General features: G+C 39.9%; 3 protein-coding genes across 3 annotated transcripts in view; 1 reads left to right on the plus strand and 2 right to left on the minus strand.

The window, feature by feature from the left end:
• LOC145479629 (nuclear pore complex protein Nup205-like) overlaps window positions 1-2,267 on the minus strand; it is a 36,377-nt gene extending 34,110 nt beyond the window's left edge. The window contains exons 1-2 of the mRNA XM_081458040.1: window positions 2,218-2,267; window positions 2,005-2,141 (exon numbers count right to left, since the gene is read on the minus strand). Coding sequence (XP_081314166.1) covers window positions 2,005-2,141; window positions 2,218-2,236 — 156 coding nt within the window. The 5' untranslated portion in view covers window positions 2,237-2,267. The remainder of the gene's footprint in view (window positions 1-2,004; window positions 2,142-2,217) is intronic.
• Window positions 2,268-2,519: 252 nt separating this feature from the next.
• On the plus strand, window positions 2,520-13,665 carry LOC145479649 (uncharacterized). Its single transcript, XM_081458061.1, has 13 exons — window positions 2,520-2,602; window positions 2,956-3,588; window positions 4,093-4,172; window positions 4,831-4,961; window positions 5,631-5,717; window positions 6,017-6,200; window positions 6,918-6,994; window positions 7,416-7,491; window positions 8,957-9,115; window positions 9,299-9,382; window positions 9,865-10,053; window positions 10,454-10,534; window positions 10,923-13,665. The coding sequence occupies exons 2-13, from the start codon at window positions 2,963-2,965 to the stop codon at window positions 12,164-12,166; spliced, it is 3,018 nt and encodes a 1,005-aa protein (XP_081314187.1). The 5' UTR covers window positions 2,520-2,602; window positions 2,956-2,962; the 3' UTR covers window positions 12,167-13,665.
• A 6,685-nt stretch (window positions 13,666-20,350) lies between these two features.
• Window positions 20,351-21,548, minus strand: LOC145473826 (coagulation factor XIII A chain-like; the record flags this gene model as incomplete). Its single annotated transcript, XM_081455078.1, has 2 exons — window positions 20,351-20,722; window positions 21,356-21,548. Coding segments are annotated over 2 exons (447 nt in total), but the record flags the coding sequence as incomplete, so codon positions are not given.

Here is a 21,548-nt window from a genome sequence, read left to right on the forward strand (position 1 = left end):
CCTTGAACGAAACAAGAATGGGGCTATTTAAAAGACTAGCCATACAAAAAGCATGATATAGTTAAACCGGACGTTGTTGCAACATGTATACGTGAAAGGCTATTGTGAATATTGTTTAAACTAGACAAGAAAGACTTCTATAATGTTCTAACGCGTAACAGTTCTATTGCGTTACGTTTAACAACAGTAAGCTAGTGACTGTACGTAAATAGCGTCACGCTCCATTAACTGCGCTTTAACGATTGACTTTAAAGCTTTAGATATATCATAGTGTCAAAGTCCATGCCAGTTTAAGAGGTCCCTATACCAACTATGATTTGTTGATTCATTGCATGACAGCGCCAGTTTCCGTAGACTCAAATTTTGTGCTTCATTTTCTCACATTAACTGGTAATGTTTAAGCGTGATAGTTAATTTGAAAAAGCATATTTTATATACATTATCTTAAGTTGGAAGCACAAATATAAGAAAACAGTTACACTCGTGTGCTCATTTATCGTCAACGTAAACAAACTGCGTGACTGATTCGAGTATTTCCCCTGATGAATAAAGTAGACAGAATTTACATAATTTGCCGTTCCTTGGTTCAGGCACACTCTTATGGATCTTTTCCCGCCGATTCCAAACAATATTTGAACGGATAAAGACTGAGCTACATGTATCTGTCGTAACTGGAACTAATCAACAAATGCAATCAAAATACAGCTGGTTTCCCACAATTAACATTCCAAAGACAAGGCGATTCAAAGTCATGTTCGTTAACATACAAAATAAACAAGGACAATTCCCTCAGATTTCAATTAATGCTACCATCGAAGCGTTTATATTCACCAATATCCAACGCTGAGAGCACAACATAGCGAAGCCCATGGCGACTGAATGGAAAGAAGTCAAAAAAAGATCCAGCGCAACGCCAAGCTGACATGGCCTGCTTACATGCTCACAAGTTCACCACATGTCTTATCACATGTAATCATGTCTTAGTGTTCAACAGTACACTGCTTACATGCTCACTGCTTACATGCTCACAAGTTCACCACATGTCTTATCACATGTAATCACATGTCTTAGTGTTCAACAGCACCAGTTTACTGGCCGTGACATGCCCCTGCAAAAATCAAGTGGGGTGGCCACTTTGGTGTCCTTACAGGAATGTGGAGTTTTTCAGAATATAACTGTGCACAGGGAAACCAACTCTGGAAAGCCACAGGCCAAAATAAGGCTTGCTTTCTTCGAACGCAACAACAGAATAGCAAGTGAGTGGCATAGCAAATATGAGAACACCATTGGTGACAGAACACTAGTAGATTTATACTAAATATAAGTTATAGAAACAGTTGCAAAAGTTTGAGGGGGCTCAAGTTTCTACTGCATTTCCCTCTCTCCCAAACTTGAGGGTGGTAAAGGGTATTTTCGTGACTTGTGATCGGCCCTTTTTTTCCGTGAAATGTGAAATGGCTAATTTTTTCCTCATGAATTGCGATTTCCATAGTCGCCGTGAACCATGATTTTCCAAAACGTTCTCTTTTACTTTCCGTGAAGCGTGAAATGCCAATGATGTATTTTTCGTGAATTGTGAAAGGGCTGCTTTATTTTCCGTGAAACGTGATCTATACCCCCGCTTTACCACCCTCAAACTTCTACTTGTATCACTTCACAGAACCTCAGAAAAATTTTTTTTTATTATTTCTAAAATTAGAAGAACTTATTTTAATGATCTTAAACTATAACTGCAAACAGGCTGATCGCTTTACCTAATCCTACACTAAAATTAAGGCTGGTTACTTCAGCTAATAATCTACATAAAGATGCATAAAGATGTCCATCCTGCTTCCGGCCCCAGACTAAAACCGAGTGTGTTCATTAAATTAATAGACATTTCTTTCATCAGTTCTTTCGATTTTAATTAGACATGAAAGGAGCTTTACTTCCTATAGATTTATGAGTTTTTCAAAAAAAATCATTCTTTATATCATACAATTTGAAAACGCAATCTACACCTACCGGATTTTTCAGCAAAGAAATGAAATCCGGTTTGAACTTCTTCAAAGCAACTTCAAGTTCATGGTATATTTCTGGACTCTTCTTATATAAAGCTCGTTCCACGCTTGCCTGAAGCTCCTTATACGGTCTCCAAATTCCTAAAGATAATATAAAGCCAGTAAATCACATTACTTTAACATGACAACTGCACAAAACGTAGGGTTTTTTCAATACCTCTTCTTGCAGCCGCCATTTTGTCGGAGCGCGCGAAGCGTGCTTGCTTGGTAACCACGGCTTATTTGAATTTGCGAGTAGACTAAATCTAGCTAGGCTGCCTGGCCAGACTACAGGGACAAGTCACATGATAGAAATTGGAGAGTTTGATTGGATGATAGTGGAGCTTGGGTGACGAGCCGAATCCCCGCGTAAAATTGAACGCGCCAAAAACTCACAACCGCTTAAAACGCGGATTCATTGTACTGGGAAAGAAAGGCGAGGTGATATTTCAGTTACTTTAGCTTCTTGCTGCCCTTAAAGTGATTTTACACCCACATGAATTATCGACAAAGTTGCACGGCGTTGTCTTCGAAGAGAACTTGACAGACATTTTGGAACAGAGGTAAGTTACCCAATGTAGTAACGCGATCACAAACGCTGAGATTAGCACTTCCCGCCTGTTCACTCTGTAGTCTTAAAAATTGCTACAAATTCTCTGACACAGTCTGGATATTTTGCAAGGTTTATCTGTCATTCTATGACTATAATACTTTTATTTTGATCAGTTATTGTATAACATTCTGGAAATCTGTTCAGTTTGAAATCGAAGACAACTTTCCGTTACTATTAGGACGCGCCAGCTAGACGCCGACATTTGTAACGACTTATGAATATTGTTGTAAATTCAGAATACATTTCATCCGTTTGTTCTTTCTGCCGGCCTAACTAAACTAACTTCTTCTGGAATTGTTTTAGGGACGTTATGGAATCAAACCCAGCACTATTAATTCCTGAAAACTGGGATAACGACTATACAACAGATACAGATCACATTGCCAACTCTACCGAAAGCGAGTGCAATAGTTCATCGCACTCCCTTTCGTTGCGGCGATATCCTTCGTTGGCGGAGCTTTCTTGTATAGCTACAAACTGTGAAGGGACTAATGTGGTCGCTGATGGGTCACCAGTGCAGGAGAAACAACTAATGGCAGCGCCCACTGCCGAGGATTGCAAAAGTCAGCTGAATAGTGTTTGGAATCAAGGACCTCCTGCTACTCCACCAAAGGTCGTCGGTACAGCAAAGAGCTCGACAAATCAAACCAGTGACGATCCACTGACTCCTACAGCTAATCTTAAAATGCTTGTTAGTGCTGCTAGTCCGGCAATTCGCGATAGGGAAATCAAGAAAAGAGAACTGTTTCCTGGTCAAAGTTTTAACACCTTCGAGACCCTTCATACGGCAGCTAACGCGCTCATTTCAAATTCAAGACAATCTGAAGCACTCGGGAGCGACAAAACCGTAAATCAAGACTCTAGTCAAGTCGATTATGGAGGGAGCAAGATCACTATTAGCCGCAAAGACAAGTCGCTTGGCCTTCTGTGTCAGAAGTAAGTGAAACGAGCGTTGTAGCCTGGTTAACCGTTTAGCGCCAAATTTGGCTAGACGTGGCAATGTTTGAATTTGTAATGAGAACTGAAAACAAATTGGTTACTAGCCAAAAAGCTACTGATGTGTTCTTTGATTGAAGTTATATTACGTGTAGATGATTTTCTTTTGATCAGGAGACACTACGTCAAATTTTCCTAAACCTTCGATTTCTCAACAATCAAGTAAAAATGTAATGATTTTTCACGGGCATATCAACCACGAGGTGGCGTTACAGAAATGTTCATAGCAGTCATGTATTCGTCTGTCCAGATCTAAATGTGACATAAAGGCACTTTGCTCTTTTTTTGAGATCTCTGCCTTAATGCTTGCGCTTTTCTCCGTTCGTGAAATACTGGTGCTTATGGAAAGCGTACATGTAAAATATGTAACATTTGTAGTATATGCTTCGATTTTTAGTTGCACTTGTATGTTCAAATAACATTTCTCTGTTCTCTTTGCAACAGGTTTCTGTCAAAATACCCAGAGTACCCAAAGGTGGATCAGTTTATTGAGATTGGGCTAGATGATGTGGCAAAAGACCTAAGTAAGAAAACAACTCCTTCATTTAATCAAAATAAAACAAGTAGCCACCACTGATAGCTAATGCTAGGAAATTACTAAATCATGATTGTTGCTTGCTTGCTTGCCAGACAATACTACCTAACATCTGCAATTAACAGTCTGCTGAAACTGACTCCACAATGACATGTCATACAAGCTGTAAAGCCGACCAATGGCTGCAATCCAATGTCTCTCTACAGTTGTAGACTCTAAACCACCTATTATCCAAGTTAGAAAATGTAGCCTTAGCCTCTTCAAGATTTCTGTCTGGAAAACACAGATAACAAATATGCAACAGCAAAAAGTCACTGAATAATCATAACCATCCTAAATAGTAATCTGGTTAGAACATGTATGTAGGCTAACTGTACAGGTATTTAAGCCAACTGTGATTATTGAATGATTATTTGTTGCTATTTGTTATTCTGGTTTCCATACACCCCTCCAAGATAACTCAGATGTTTTCCAGTGTTGGTGTGTTTAATCGGATTTTCCATCATTCAGCAAAATGTTCAAATACCGTACATCAGACCCAGTAAACAGATGTAAGCGGGTTAAGAGAATAGATAAAATGCATGTCAAACAGTGGAATTGGATTAGGTTTTTTTGACTACATTTAAAACAATATTATTATGTTGCAGGTGTGGAAAGAAGACGTATATATGACATTGTTAATGTTTTAGAAAGTGTGGAAGTAATCAGGAGATATGCAAAGAACAGATACATCTGGCATGGCAAATCAAGACTTCCCTCTACCCTCATCAAACTAAAGGTACAACAATGTAATAAATTGTTATAAATTTTTCATAAATGGCATCTCAATATAGACTTGGGGTTCATATGGGTCCTGGAAAGTCCTGGAAAACAGGATTGTTATTAAGTTTTGACTCACTTGTCGCCTTGATCTTCACACCTGTAACATCAAGGGCCTCTCAAGCATACTCAGCCATAAAAGGTGTTATGGGTTACGGCCCTTAGTGACAGCCCTGGAAAAAGGCCCTGGAAAGTTCTAGAAATCTGTTAAACTCAAGTAATAAAATGAAATGTATGACAGACAGTAAGAAGAATAAACATCGAGATCTAGGGAGTGAAACCTGGGTTAACGCGAATTTTAGAGTCCTGGGAAAATCAATCTGGAAAAGTCCTGAAAATTTGACTCTGAAAAAGGGTGCTTTTGTATGAACACTGATACCATTTGCCTAAAGAAATTTTTATTTGCCAAGTAAGATGCACTGCATTTACACTGCTAGGCATGTGTTGAGTTTGTAATAGTAAGTAAAAAAAATCTGAGGTGTTAATTGTACTTATTAAAGCACCAAGCTTGAAAGAAATAGATATATATGATCATCTGTATAAGAATTTATACACATGTATATCAAGCTTGTATTTACATGCATGTACATGTAGGTTTAATTTATTTTTTTTATTTTTTGTTAAACAGAACTATGCTGTTTCAAAAGGACTAAAATTAAAGCCCTCAACTTCAGGAAAGGAAAATCCCAAAACCAAAGAAATGAAAAAGGAGAAGGTAATTATTTCACCCCAGAACCCTTGTTTTGAGATATACTGCTGTGTAACAGAAATACATGTACAAATGAATTTTCTCAAAAAAACCTTTTTATCAAATTATTTGCATGACATGTAAAATACATGTCAGTAAGCAAGTGAGCTTATGTGCAAGTCTGCTTTTCATTTATGGGCTTACAGATAAGAGATGGCTATTACTATAACTAGATTTTTTTTTTCACTCCTTTGCAATGTATATTGTTTATGTGTACATGTAGAATTCATTAATTAAGAGTCTGTAATATAATTTTTCTGTCTTAGGCCAAGGCTCCAGTTATGCCAACCCAGTTGCCGTTGATACTCCCAAAGGATTCTAATATCATGTCCCTTGTCCAAGCATTAACACCAACAATGCCCAAATTGGACAACAGCCCCATGCCACCACCTTCAACCATGCAAGACAATTCAGCAGAGGATAATGCTAATAAAAAGCTCAAATTTAAAGGTATGTACAGGTGCCTGGCTTTTTAAAATCCAGCACTTGCAGGGTACAAAGAAAACCAATTTTCAGCTGCTGGCCCCAAAGTCATTTTCACTAGCCCCCAAAATTCATAGATCTTACTGACAGTACTTCTACAATTAAATTCCCTTGAACATTTTCTGAGAAACTTCACTTGCCCATCAGGCAAGTGAAGGATAAAGCCCACTAGCTCCAGGTTAAGGGACACAATTTTCAATGTGCGTCACTTAAGAGCTTATTCATGTGAGTTCAGTCAACTGGGCTGACCAGCTTTCTGAGATCTTACAGCACTACTACATGTAATTAAAAATTACATGTAAATGTACCATGTAGATGTGTTAAGTAGGAACCAAGGTTTTGATAAAATCTAGAAATCTTTCTCTCATGATTACACTTACTACAATTGGCTCAAATGGTTTACTACTGTACTTTTTGTGAATTAATGGCCAAACTCATGAAACCCTGAAACGCTGCACAGCAGTCAGACTTGCTATCAGGGATCAAGCTACATGTACACACTTGTTGGAGCTAAGCCATATACATATGTACATTTAACCAGGTTATGGAGAGACAACACATGTTATATACACTCTGTGAGGATTGGCTTTGTTAATGAATGAGAATCTTACATGTAAGTTCAAAAATCAGAATATGTTAAGCTTTACTTTAATGAATTGTAAACTGTTCCTTTGTTTTTAGCAGATAGTGAATACTGTAGAAAAGACAAGTCATTAGGGGTCCTTAGTCAAAAATTCTTGATGATGTTTCTAGTCTCTGAGGTAAGTACAAGCAATGGTAGTCATTGCATGGCATCCACCAAAAAAGTAATTACACTAAATGCTTTTCATAAAATTTGGTTATCCCACAACTCTCCAATCAGACCTTACAAACTTAATACAGTGTAAATGGTTTGAACCCTGGAGTTCAGTAGTTCATCTTGTGTGATCGTCCGGGTGAGGGTAGTTCTGAAAAGAACTGTTGTTGGAGACAACCTGAGCGGAAGTCATCTTCAGGGTCAAGTGACTAGTGTTAGTCGATGATGTTCAAGAGATAAGCATCCTGTACAATATCTTAGGATTGGCAGCATCATCATTGACTGAACATCAATCACCAACAACAGTTCTTTTCAAAACTACTCTCACCCAGATGAACTACAGATTTACAAACTGTTGAACGTCTATTTGTTTGTTTGCTATGCAGACACGACATGTTACATTGGAGGATGCAGCAAATGTACTCATAGGTGAAGAAGAAGAAGGCCAAACAAAATACAAAAGTAAGAAACTACATGCAACAACTTGATATTAGGCATTGAAACAATAATTACTTTCAAATAAACGGTTACTGCTGCATCAGCAAGCAAACTTGTAAGACATTTGTAGTGCATTAGTTCATATCTTGACCTCATGGAATTTGAGCACATATTTGAACTGGTTAATTTGAACTGTGTTACTTCTCTTATCTCCTGTTATATTGATCTCAAACCCCATTTCCTATAGATTTTTTTTTTGACCCTGTTATTTTGAAACCCATTGTTGGAGTTGAAAGATTGACATCATCATCACATCAGATCTTGTCAGAAAAGATTTGGCCCTTTCTGATTTTCATCACACTTCAATCTCGTATAAGTGTTAGTACATGTAATTAACATAAAAAAAGTTGCATTCCATGGCACTTATCATGTATTAGTAATATTACTACTTTCATTGTTAATGCTGACCTCAGTGCTCACTATTATTTTTGAGCTATTTTTCTTTTCCCCTGAGAGTTCAAAAAACCAGATTCAACTATATAACTTCCCACTTCTGACACTTTTTATTCCTGGTGCCCACCCCTTGCTTAGTGAGCTGACTTCTGCCAGTTTGTGTTTTCACCATGCAAAATATTAACCTGTTACCAACCGAGCGCAAGAGCCGAACTGGGAAATATTGGTCAGAAGCTGTGCCACTACAGCTCAAGCAAGCTAGGTTAGCGAGAAGTTTATTATATGGCAATTGAAAAGAAAAAAATACAAGGCTTATGTCAAATTCCATGAAAACAGTCCATGCAGCAAAATCTCTACAAGGAAAGAACTGATCAGAACACCCAGATTCACTTCAAGACTACCTTGCCATTATAATAATATGCAATAGTGTATTTTATTATTCCCTATCTCTCTTATGTCCCATTCACATGAGGTGGGGTGGCCTCATGGTTAGTGCACTCATCTCCGGATCAAGCAGTCCAGGTTCAAGCCCTAGCTGGGGACATTGCATTGTGTTCTTAAGCAAGACACTCCTCTCACAGTGCCTCTCTCCACCCAGGTGTATAAATGGGTACTGGCAATTTTAATGGCAGGGGGTAACTCTGTGATGGACTAGCATCCTATCCAGGGGGGAGTAGAAATACTCCCAGTCGCTTCATGCTGAAGAAACCAGGATAAGCTCCGGTCTGATGGGCCACTTGGCTTGTATGCAGACTTTACCTTTACATGTACCTTGTTTCCCATTCACTTGAGGATCATGACCAACTTTCCACCCACTCTTCTACTGCCTCCCATAGTCTTCCCATCCCCTTTAATCCCAGCTTCCTGCCTTCCAATCCACACAACTTCTAAGATGACACTAGTACTTCATTTCAAATTTGTACCTGATTATCATTCAAACCTCCCTTGGCACTTCATCCCTGCGAATTGTGTGCAACACAATCATAGCAGGAAATACCTTTGTTGAGCTGTACATAAAACTTTCTTTGCCTTTCAGCCAAAGTTCGACGACTCTACGACATTGCCAACATTCTGTCGAGCCTTCAATTGATAGAGAAAGTCCATATCCATAGCATTCAGACTGGCAGGAAACCCGGCTTTAGATGGATTGGGGTTGATCCTGATAAACTGGAATTACTGGTAGCCAACACTCAAGGTATGATGATGTTGTTTGCTGAATTATTCCAGCTCTCTCACAAAAGTTGTCCTAACAACAGTAATAAAATTATTACTAGCACCTGTTGTCAATGAATTTAGAGGCATAACCATTAATACAAATGGCCCTCGGTGGGGATCGCTCATTATTGGTTATTGATTTTCATTCGTTGTCACTGCCTAGATGATGCCCAAACTCCACCGGCTGTAAAGAGAGTTTGTGCAGCAAAAAACAATGCAGCTATGCAGATTGATAAAGAAGAGGAAAGTAAGTTTGACCATGCTCAGAACCTTGTAATTTTTTTCTCATTTAACTTGGATTCAACTGACCTGGAGAGCTGGTTTCATCGAGAAGAGAAGTTAAAGCCTTGTTGCTTTGAAACTGAAGTAAACATGAGATTGCATGACAGATTTATAGTCGGCGGATTGCGTGACAAAAGCAATTTCAGACTTTCTTTCTTTCTTTCTTTCTTTCTTTGTTTTTTCATGTTTCTTGATTTCGTTGTAACTGCTCAAATTTTAATAACGTCATTGACCTAAGATACAAAGTTATTTTCCTTGGGAGAATGGCTCCAAACAAGACTTTCTGCAAAATCGAGGTTTTGGGAGGGTTCACACAGAACTAAGAGTATTCCTGACGATCAATGACGTCCGGAGTGGAATTTTCGGAAGTTTCTCGAACGAATGTTTAGTGGCTTTGTCACCATAAATTAAAATCTAAGACAAAATCACGTTGTTTCACTTTACCAGGTGCTGTAGGACGCTTTATCAGACGAAGACCGAGTCAACAACAGTTCAGGGCAAGATCGGAAGACACGGAAACGAGCAAAAGCAAGTTGCCGCGTTCACGTTCTGAGAGAGTTCTGAGTACGAAGAAGAGGGGTCAGCGTGATTGTGAGGAAGACGGCTTTTCAGTTCAAGAGCTGGCAGCTTCATTTAGTAAGTGTTAAACAGGGTTGTTTATCGTTGTGAATGACAGCCAAAGTAAACTCCCTGGCCAATCAGAACAAAACAAACAAGGAAATGAACTAATCAGAACTCGCGGCAGAAACAGGCGATCGCTACTGAGCGCGGGAAAACGCACCTGACTGACCTACATTGTACATGTTGTAAATGACGTACGTTTGCCTTGATTCATTGTTTATAGACTTGGCCACAAGTCAATTTTTTTGTTTGTGTGAAAACCGCTAATGCCTTGGCCGCTTAAAATTCGAGGAGGAAGAGCGCTAGGTAGGGTATCCGGTCACTTCGTTCCATCAAAGTTTTCGGGTAACTTTTCAGGAAGCTACTGTTAAATGATTGTTCCTTGATTAATATTGGTTTCTGCTGTGATTGACAGGTATTGACCCATCAACAGCCAGTCCGACAGAAGCTAAATTCCGAGCAGAGTTGAAGAAACTGCACCAACAATACCCTGATCATATCCTTTTGATGCCTGGTTCTTTGTTTTATCGATATTAGCTGTAATGTTCTTTCCCCTTTTCGCAAATAACCCAGTCTGGAAATTTTAGCGACAATAATCCCGCCAGTTGAAGTGATTGTCATGTCACCCTGATTTGTTCGGCTACTTTTTTATCAGTCATCGATTTGCTTGCTGGTATATCGTAAAAGAAATTTCCATTCAAACTTTTCTGTACCTAGGATCGTTCTTCTCATGTATTCCTCAACCTTTTTAAAATTATTCGCACTTCATTTTGCTTTACAAGTGCAGTTCTTCAGCAACCAGAACTCAGTATATTAAGAACTGAAAGCCAAGCAATTTTTCACATGCTCTAATTGTGAATTTATTTCTCCTTAATTCGTCTCACGTATGTCTCAGCTCCTTTCTGCCTGTAGACACTCAGACGATTTTGATGCGAGGAAGAGTCGACGTTCACTGTTCATGTCAGGAAAAACACAACTCGAAGATGCTCCGGAACCCAAACGACGACGAAGTGCCGACGACGTGTCATCGATCAAACAAGAAAGTGATGGCGGATTTTTCCACTCGTCGACCTCCCCGTTCAAGAGTATTCAAGAAGAGAAAAAGGGCTCGTCACTTAACAGCCCAAAACAAGCAAGCCCCCGTAGAAAGTTTAATCAACCATCGCCTGAACAAAAGATTCTTCTGGAGAGACAGAAACAACAGAAACTTTTAGAAGAGCAGCGAGGTTTTGATTCACAGGACGAGCGATGGAAGCGCATTGAATACGAGCTGGAGAAGGCGTTTCCCAAAGCAGGACCGAGTCGCCCTATGATGGTTCATCAGTCTTCATCGCCGTTGCCGTATGACGCACTCGTAGAACAGTCCTCTGTTGCTATTCAGGCTAGTCTCATCGATGACTTGAGCCCTCTCAAACCACTTAGCTACTACCGCAAAGTCAAGTCCCCTTGGAAGAACTCCGAATCGTTACAGAGCTCCAGTCCGGCTTCTGCGACGCCCTCGCCCGTCCAGTTTCAGAATGGGTCCGCGTTGAATTCTTTCAACAACGTACACGCGATGTCACCAGTGCCCATTCTCCCCGCAACGGAACGTCCGTCCAATGTTAGTAACGTGCGTCCGAGCAATGCTTTCTTTTTCCAGATCCCCGCATCAGCGGGTAGCGGGGCATCAGTTGTTTGGGCCACGCCCACCCCACCCTCTGGCAGGTCAACACCCTCACCCGACCAGCTTATGAAGATGGCGGTCGGACAACCTACCAACACTCCAATGCTGTACAGTCCTAGGTCCCTCACGCCTACTCCAGAGCCTGCTCATGTGGATACATCACTTCACCAATCGATTCTCGCGACGCCATCTTTGGTGGCAATGGGAGAATCACAACAAGTTAGCCCCGTACAGCAGGCGTTATCCGTTCAAGTTCCAACCATGCTTGATGTAGGCCACACTGAAATGTACACGGTAACACCTATTCCGAGTAACATGACTTCGTTACAGTTTACCACGCCAATGGTTAAAGTTACGGACGTTAACAATGTTGTTTCCATGGAAACACCAACTAGCACAGTTCAGCTACTAACGGATGTCTCTAAACGTCTGTCATTACCGTTTCCCGGTCATCAATCCATTTAGAAAACCTTACCCAACATTTAAAAGCATCCAATTTATTTGATATGACTACTTTCCTTTGCTTTGTCTTTACTTTTCAAGTACATCACATGATTTCTGTAAACGCATAGCATCGGACAGAATTATGTGAAAACGTTTTAGGAACATTACTCTTTTTGGTTCCTGTGAACTGGAGGAAAACAAGTAATTCAAAAAAAAAAAACGGTGTTTATCAAGGACTCGGTCACGTTTTGAGCAAGAGTTTTGATGGATGTTTGTTTATGGCAAAACGTTCTGTCAAAATAGCAATCACAAAAACAGTTTTATTTACAAAATCAATTTATTTTTTTAAAAAAGAAGAGTATGGTGAAATGAAGAACTTAATTTTTAATTTAGAATTGTATTTTTATACGTCAAGGTATCTTAACAATTTTAGCATTGGATCTTCGTCCATTCGTGGCTCATTTTGCTCTTTGTAAAGGTATAGGAAAAGGTGACCCAGTTTTAAATAAGAATAATAAGCGTGTGTTAAAATTCTTGCCAGTGATTTCTTTGCAGACTTTATATATACCAGTCGCGGTTAACGAAACACAAGTTAAGTTAAGATGTATACCAGAGTAAACTCATTCAAAGGAACAGTTGCCATTCGTAATAAGTGTTCGAAGCACTTTCCTGTGACGTCACGGCGGCTATATTCCATACCAACGAAAGCTTCCTTTACGGGAGCATAATTACCTTTTCTGAAAAAAATAACTCTTCGGCTTAGGCCTTCTGTTGGAAGCACTTAACAGCAGGCTCTTGTTCCTTCGACCACGTGGTGAGTCACATAGAAGGCTGCTTTTTGTAATCATTTCTTTTTCTTGACTAAGAGGAAAACAAGGAAAAAAGTGCGTTACTATAAAATTCTATTCTCAGTTTTATGAGAGTTTCTTCAACTTCTCGCTTTCCTTTTGTCATTCGCCTTTATGCAAGTTGAAATAAAAGAAAAACAGAAAGAGAACCTCAGATTCTCTCAACTCGTTTTGTCTTTTGATTGTTTTGGAAGTGGGTGAAATGGACACTTAAAATTTTCCAAGTTGCCCAGTCTACCAAATGAAAACATTAGGAGCTAACAATTCGCTGAGGGGAGGTTATAAAATGAACTCAAAAAACCCTAGAAATAAGCGCCTGAAATCCCAGACAAAAAAATCTTTAGGCGGGGACCGATAGGTGATTTTGACATGAAATATCCTGCAAGCGTTCTTGTACCACAACAAACATGTACACGAAGACTGCCAAAAAGGATGAAGGAGTTAAGAAAAATCCATTCCTGTGCCAAATCACCTCCCACCGCTCAAAAGTCACATGATCCATGCGCCCGTTAACTCGACCCTGAAAATATTCATCGCGAAGAGAGAATCCAGTGCTGGCTCCGTGAGCTCGTTGAGCCTGAAAAATCGAAACGCGTATCATTAGGGAGCTTAAGCAAACCACAACGGCAACGAAAACGCCGTCAAATAAAAGGTAAATTAGCAAAACAATAGCTGTGCACGTGCGTTATAAACTTTTGTACATTTCTTTGCCGTCCTCTGCAAAACAACGTGAAATGACCGAGTTTTGGGTATTTTGAAAAACGTGAGCCACGACGGCTAATTTTTCGTATTTTCTTCTAGAATTATTCGCTGGCGTTACATCTTCAGTTTGAGTAGGGTTTTAGACCGCTCGGCTTGCAGAGCAGTTCTAGATAATGGCGAAATTCAAAGGTAAAACTTGTCCTTTTTTTTTCCAGCCGTCGTCACTGCTTAAGCTCCCTAATGAAATTGAGACGGTGAAAGCTGTACTTCAAAAAGAGAAGTTGGTAGGAATTTGCTCGGCGACTTTCAGAGTGAAAAGGGACGCTATGGAAAAAATAAAATTCAACATTTTAAGTTAAACCAAAGATTCACGAGTTGAGTGTTTTCCTCACCGTCTGCAGTAAAAAAGTATTGAGACTTTTCAGAACAAGGGCAACGCATTTTAAGCTAAAGCAAAGAGTAACATGGTTTCCTCGCAGTCTGCAGTAAAAACCGTTGTTATAAGTTAATAAAGATGGTGAATTTTAAGCTCGGTAATGAAAATGTGAGGGTGAATTAATCAACATGACACGAGCGTGGGACAAAGAAAAATTCTGAGTCCCCGACAGGAATCGAACCCATGACCTCCCGAATACCGGGCGGGCGCTCTATCCACTGAGCTACGAGAACTCATGGAGAGCAAGGTCATTTAACTGAGTTCATATATGATAGGTGTCCTGCATACTGCTAGGATCAACGCTATCGAGTTCATCGTGAGTAGTGATAATTCAATAAAGATGGTGAATTTTAAGCTCGGTAATGAAAATGTAAAGTGGCCATTTTCATTACCGAGCTTAAAATTCACCATCTCTATTAACTTATCACTACTCACGATGAATTCGATAGCGTTGATCCTAGCAGTATGCAGGACACCTATCATATATGAACTCAGTTAAACGACCTTGCTCTCCATGAGTTCTCGTAGCTCAGTGGATAGAGCGCCCGCCCGGTATTCGGGAGGTCATGGGTTCGATTCCTGTCGGGGACTCAGAATTTTTCTTTGTCCCACGCTCGTGTCATGTTGATTAATTCACCTTCAGAAAACCGTTGTTAGTTCTTTCTTTCCTTAGCAACCCCCCCCCCTCCCCCCCGTGTTCGAGACCCACTGATTGACTCCAAAAATGGTCTCGAAAGGGGACGGCGCTTTCTTAATGCAGTTGTACCGGATCTTGTATTGATGTTATGCTTATCAAAACACCCTGGAACGAAGACAGAATAGAGAAAAGAAACAATCAAGAATGCGTTTCGCTGACGAAAATATACATTTCAGGAGCAACGAATTGTTCACGCTATGCCCAGCACGACTCGACGAGCTTTTGTTTTTGAACAAGTTCTGTTTTTGATATTTTAATTGTCTGTTGCCAAGGACCATAGCAGCAGGCAGATATTGATGGTCGAAGCGACTGACTTCCATGTTGTCCAAGGCCTCGTGATTTATTCGTTAAAGTGTGAGTTATCATGATCTAAATTTTTTTTTTTCTGATATACCTTGCGGAATTCACTTTGTGTTGAAACGGATTGGTTCAGTGGAGTAGTCTAGCCAAAATTTCAGTAGTCTTAGAAGTAAACCCGAGACATCGTGTCTACAAAATCACAACATCTGGATTGTCATTAATTGCTGACCAACACTGCTGGAAACATCGTTACAATTAAGATAACGAGTTGTTAAACCACAGACCGCCCAGACGTTGTACACGATTAATACGTGACATTATGCTGTTGGCGATTACGTTACAATTTTAGCCGTTTATAAGACAGTGTATGAGAATGCTTCGAAAATTACTCTAAATGCTACGTGTAGAAAATAATTTGAATAAAATGGCTTACCTTATGTTTGCATTGCGTTGTTTTAATGTCTCTGGGTTCCTGGGGGTGGTTTAGAGCCATTTAGGCGAGTTTTACTTTCTGGCGGTTTGCTTCCCCTAAAGAGAAACGAAAGGCGGGCGACCCACTGGCCCGACGGCCCGCACTCAAAGCTCTGTAAATTATCTTGATTATCTTGGTAAGCTCTGTAAATTATCTTGGTCACAGGATTTGAATTTCTAGCTTAGCGACCTCGCCATCGTGACAAAGTCGCCTCCAACCGTCGAGAGGCAAGGGGCATTGGTCAGTTACTCGTTGCCATCTCTCGCTGCAGTTGACAGTGCTTTTAGGCGCTAAATTCAGCTGAACATTGTTTGCTCCTTGTATTTTTGCAGTTAACAGTGCTTTTAGGCGCTAATTTCAGTTATACACCGCGGCACGGTGCAGTTTGCATGATCAAAAAATGCCCCTTGCCTCTCGACGGTTGGAGGCGACTTTGTCACGATGGCGAGGTCGCTAAGCTAGAAATTCAAATCCTGTGGCCAAGATAATCGGTTACGGATCGAAATGGAGCCGAAATGGAAAGCAAGAGCTGGAAAACCAGCGATTCTCGGGCGGTTAAGATAAACGTTGAAACCTTGGGAGCGAGCGAATGGGAAGAAGAGTTATCGACGGCTACCATGAGGCAATTCTGACGAGATTAGACCATTTTTGTGGAATTTACAGAGTTTTGAGTGCGGGCCGTCGGGCCAGTGGGTCGCCCGCCTTTCGTTTCTCTTTAGGGGAAGCAAACCGCCAGAAAGTAAAACTCGCCTAAATGGCTCTAAACCACCCCCAGGAACCCAGAGACATTAAAACAACGCAATGCAAACATAAGGTAAGCCATTTTATTCAAATTATTTTCTACACGTAGCATTTAGAGTAATTTTCGAAGCATTCTCATACACTGTCTTATAAACGGCTAAAATTGTAACGTAATCGCCAACAGCATAATGTCACGTATTAATCGTGTACAACGTCTGGGCCGCCTGTGGTGCTCTATTTAAAAGTCAATAAGCTCTTTATCCTCGGTAAAATTCTTTTTTTTTTTCTCTTGTAGAAAAAAGTGCGACTTTTGACATTTTACCCCCTGAATTGCTGGGCAAGTTGCCGATACCAGATGGCAGTATTAAAGTGTTTCTGACAGGTTCAGTGGCTGAAACTGATCAGCGTTTTGCCATTCAAGACGTAGTCGAGTTTACGAAGCCAGAACTGGAAGTCACGGTGAGATGGCTGTACATGGCTACTTCCCTTGTTTTTGAACCTACTGCGATGACTAGTACTCAATCTGGTTTCTTAGAATTGATTGCCGTGACACCAGCTGTCCCAAAGTAATTCTCTGTCCAGATTTTGAGGTCCACCCTGTAAAGAGCTCTGTTACTTTGAATATTTTTCGAAGTAACAAAGGAAACTGCTATTTCGCCTATTTCAGACCAAAATACGTTAAATATTTGCCGCTACCGGTTTCAGATGTGGTCTTGAAAATCTGTTTTCGTATGCAGACCTGGCTGATCGTGTATCAAAAGAAGTAAATCAAGCTTTATTATATATGGTAATTTTTGGCTTCTTGTTTTTCCCTGTTGTCGTTGGAAGAAAAAATGAACCGATGGAAAGGAATAAATAGATCTACTCGAATATGCAGTGATTTTTCTAAAAGATCGTACCCAATCTCAGGCCAAACTGACAAAACCTTTGAGCCAACTTCAGCACATCAAAGCATTTCAAAATTTCATTGCCTAGCTCAAAAGCAATGCATACGAACAAAGGCCATCGTTGTTCCCGGCCTGCACGTGTGTATCGGAAGTTTTACACAGACTAATTATCCGGCGAACGCAAATCTCTCAAAAAGAATGTGATTTTTATATTCCTCATTGACCGCTTTCATTTTTTTTACAGGTTTCTTCACGTTTCGTTAACTCAAACGAAAAAGTAACAGTGACAGTATCCATAACAAACGTGTTGTCGATAGATCTGACGAACGGGAAATTTCACTTGGAGTTTAACCACATGGAGCCAAAAACAATGGTTGTTGATTGCAAGTAAGCCGTTTGCTTCTCCGCTTGTCACACTGTTATTTCAAATCCAGTAGAATCGATCACGTTTGCCATAAATATTTCTTCTGTCTTTTAGGAAACTTTGTGTTTTTTTCATATCAAAACCAAACTGAGTTTCATCGCAACTAGCCAATCAGAACGCATCTATAAACGCCGTATAAGGATTAATAACAATCGTTGTTAGACATCATGAGGAATCAAATAAATTCACTTCTAGCGTAAAATCTAGTCAGTTACCCTTTATTTAAGGTGGAGAAGCAATATTATCATGCTACAGAATCGTAACATACATACATACATACATACATACATACATACATACATACATACATACATAAACTTTATTTAAGCTCGAATTTCAGAGTAGCTTGACCAGCTAATATTTCCGAGCAACAAAATATTTGATAACGAAAAATTAAAATAGAAATTGCTATTTACATAAGATGAGCGCCAAGAGCTATGCGCCAGTTGAGCTGAAAGTTGGCTTTACAATCCGCTAGCTTGCCTTAATAACTCTCTGGTTCTCATCGTGGGATATTTCCATGCAAATCCTGCAATTTTTACCATGCTTGCCACCCACAATGCGAACTAAGGTTTCGCTAATTCACGTAATACAATATGCACAAGCACTCTCTGACTAGAGAGAGGGGGGGGGGGGTACTCCCTTATATGGGCTCTATAGGTATGTGCGGCTACAAAGGGTATGGTTTATCAGCCGTTTTTGGTCATAAATAGGGTATCGCATTTTTGGTCAGGTCATAAACGGTGTAGGAAAAAACGAAGAGTTTTGGTCGTGAATCGGGTAAGGGTTTTGGGAAGCGGGCTACACACGCCCACCTAATTTTTCTGAGAGTACCCTTCCGATCTTCGATCCAGTGTTGGTGATATTTTGCAGCTGCTGGGTAATTATCAGAAATCCCTGCAGCAATTTCCTGTTATCTCCCCCTGGCCAGCTATCTTGGGTCTGAACATTAGGGAACCTGATTTATCTGGGATTTTCCTGGCGTCCAGGAAGCGGTGGGGTGGGGAGGGGAGTGCAACATGTATGATGTTTTTCTTTTCTTGATTTTTTTTCTTGATATTTTCTATATATTTTCTTAATATTTTCTTTTTCTGTTTTTATTTCCTGGATATCTTAGGGACACAATACTTCCTAACCAGAAAGAAGAGATAACTGCCGCCTTCCTTGCGGTATCTTTACCGCAACGAAGGTCGGGATTTTGTAACCTCTCCGTTAACTTCAACTCAAGTGAAGTCACTGGACTCGTTGGAGAGGCTTTCGTGTATGTCTACTCCTAGTTTGCACTCGTTCCATAACTTGCTACAAATGATGGCTCCACAGCCGAATATTATAAACAGTATAAACGTTTCTCTTTTTAACTTGTATTAGTAGTGTTACAGTAAGTACCAGTTATCCGGTCTTGCTTTTATAAACTACTTGTTTTTGTAGTAAACCACTCATCAGCGTAGCTTCACAGGTTGATGTCCTCCAGCAATAGCTTTCGTATTTGTTCTTCACCTTGACATATAATGTTTACCGCAGTTACGATTTCTTCGTCGTTGGTAATATTTGTGCAATTAACTGAGGGTCTGGATGGGGTTTAACTGACATCTGGTAATAAGCATTTCTAAGTTACTTAAACAAGCCCTTGCGCAAAACCTTTCATTTGAAAATGAGTTTGATTTACTTGAAAATGAACATATGAATTGGTTTGGCACAAAGACTCATTTTGACACGGGGGCGAAGCCAACTCGCAAATGGCCTGATAGGGTTTTTTTTTTAGCAGATAGCCATGATATGAGACTTGTACAATTTTCTAATAGCTGAGTAATGGGTAGCAGAAATTGCCGGCGAAAATTTTACTGAAATCCTAGATTAAGCTAGATTCCAGCACCTTCATCCAGAGCCCCTTACTGGATTTGCGTTGTATAGTCCTTTTATGACCTCGTAGTTCACAGTCGTAATGGATGTACGTGTTTGATTTAAATAAAGTCCCTGGACCCCATATTTCTGCTAGTCGAGAGTTATTACTAGTGAATTGAGGTTCAGAAAACATATCAAGGTTTTTTTTACGACATTTTATTTGGTATTCCACCCTTCACTAATTATGGCAATTACCACATGGGTTGGAAAATGTGTATTCTGCAGCTTGGTTTTAATAACTACTTTTAAAAATTTGATCGAAACTATTAATAAGAATGAAATGAGCGTGTTGAATCACTTGAGTTTCGTTCAATCTTTGTCTTATTCGAGTGAAAGGAGGTCTACAATTTCTGAAATTTTAACTCATTCACACAAGCAGAAAGGATCATCATCATTTTGAAATTCACATAAGCATTATGGCCTTGATTGGGAGATCGCCCCACGTTGGAAGTACATCTATACAAATCTCCCTTAAACCCTCGATTGTCAGCTAACAGCTCCCCAGTTCTTCTAAACTGATAGCTAAACCTACAGTAAATTTATTTAAAATGTCCTCAAAGTATAACGTCCTGTGATTCAGACTTTTGATCTTTATGTTAGCAAGATGCTAGTTCCTTTGCTAGGAATGGATATACATGTAAACAAGTACAAACGGAGTATTCTTTGACTGTTTACAATTTGCGATCTTCGTAATGATGGAAAAAGGCACATGGCTGATTGACAAAAAAGAGGGCAATTTATTCAGAGTGAAGCATTCAATGAAGGGAATGTAGGCAATTGTCTTTTCCGAACAATTAATCGAAAACATTCCAAGATTCCACGCGACTCTGAACAATAAACCTCAACGCGTCGGACGCCAAACCTTTACAGAAATTATCCTCAAAGACAACTACTAATTAAGTTCCCAGCTTGCCTCAGTTATCTTCCATGAAACAAATCTGTTGACCGTTTTTCAGTTGATACAGGGATGTCTCTCCAAAGGAATCCTGAGACTTTGTCTCCACCCTCACATTGTAATAGCCAACCGTAGCTTGAACGGAGGACATGACTGACAGACGAACCGTGTTTCCGTTGGCTTCTTTAATCTGCATTCCCCATTTCCAACGAAGGAGAGCATTACAGAATTCGACTCGCACAATAGCCACTTTCTTTTGGTCAAAATTTTTATCTGAAGAACATAAAACACCCACCATTCAGGGCTTCTGTTGGATGTTCACATAACACTGATAGAAATACTTGGTCAAAATAAAGGTATCAATCAATCAATCAATCAATCAATCAAACAACTATATCTAGAGTGATACATGACAATATAAACTGATAAACTAATGGCCTTCTGTGCTAAAATTTACGAGTATCTATACATGTATACTACTGCTACTACTGCCACTTATCTCCACCATTCATCGACTATGATACGTTTAATTGACTCGTAAGGCTACTGCTACTGTTACTATTACTGTTGCAAAAAAATGCTTGCCGCTATCGGTGCTAGTCGTACTTCCACTGACTGAAAGCTGCTACTGTTACTAACTTCAACTACCACTGCTGCTGCTGCTGTTACTCCCAGTCCTTCTGCCACTGACTAAAATTTACAGCTACGACTACTGCGTCTGCTACAGCTATTGTTCCTGCTGCTGCTGCTTCTAATTAAGTAGTGAAAAATGCTGATGCCGCTATTATTACCACTGGCTATTGACTGCTGACTACATTACTACCACTACCACTACTGCTATTGCTGTTTCTAACTCAATTACCAACAGTCCTGAAGACAGTCAACAAAAACTGAATTGAGCCTTACCAGTTATAAATAGAAGAGCAATAACATCCCTCTCGGGCTTGTATTCTCTGTTGAACTTCACAGTGACGTCAAACACCTGCCCTCTTCTTAGTAGCAATTGTTCAATCTCGTACTCATCCGTTTTGTGAGCTTTCCTGTTTTCTTGTATGTGGAAATTGATTAGAGTGGCCTCCAACTCAGCTTCTGGAAGATA

Source organism: Orbicella franksi, chromosome 2, assembly GCF_964199315.1.
Source record: "Orbicella franksi chromosome 2, jaOrbFran1.1, whole genome shotgun sequence".
Lineage (NCBI taxonomy): Eukaryota > Metazoa > Cnidaria > Anthozoa > Scleractinia > Merulinidae > Orbicella > Orbicella franksi.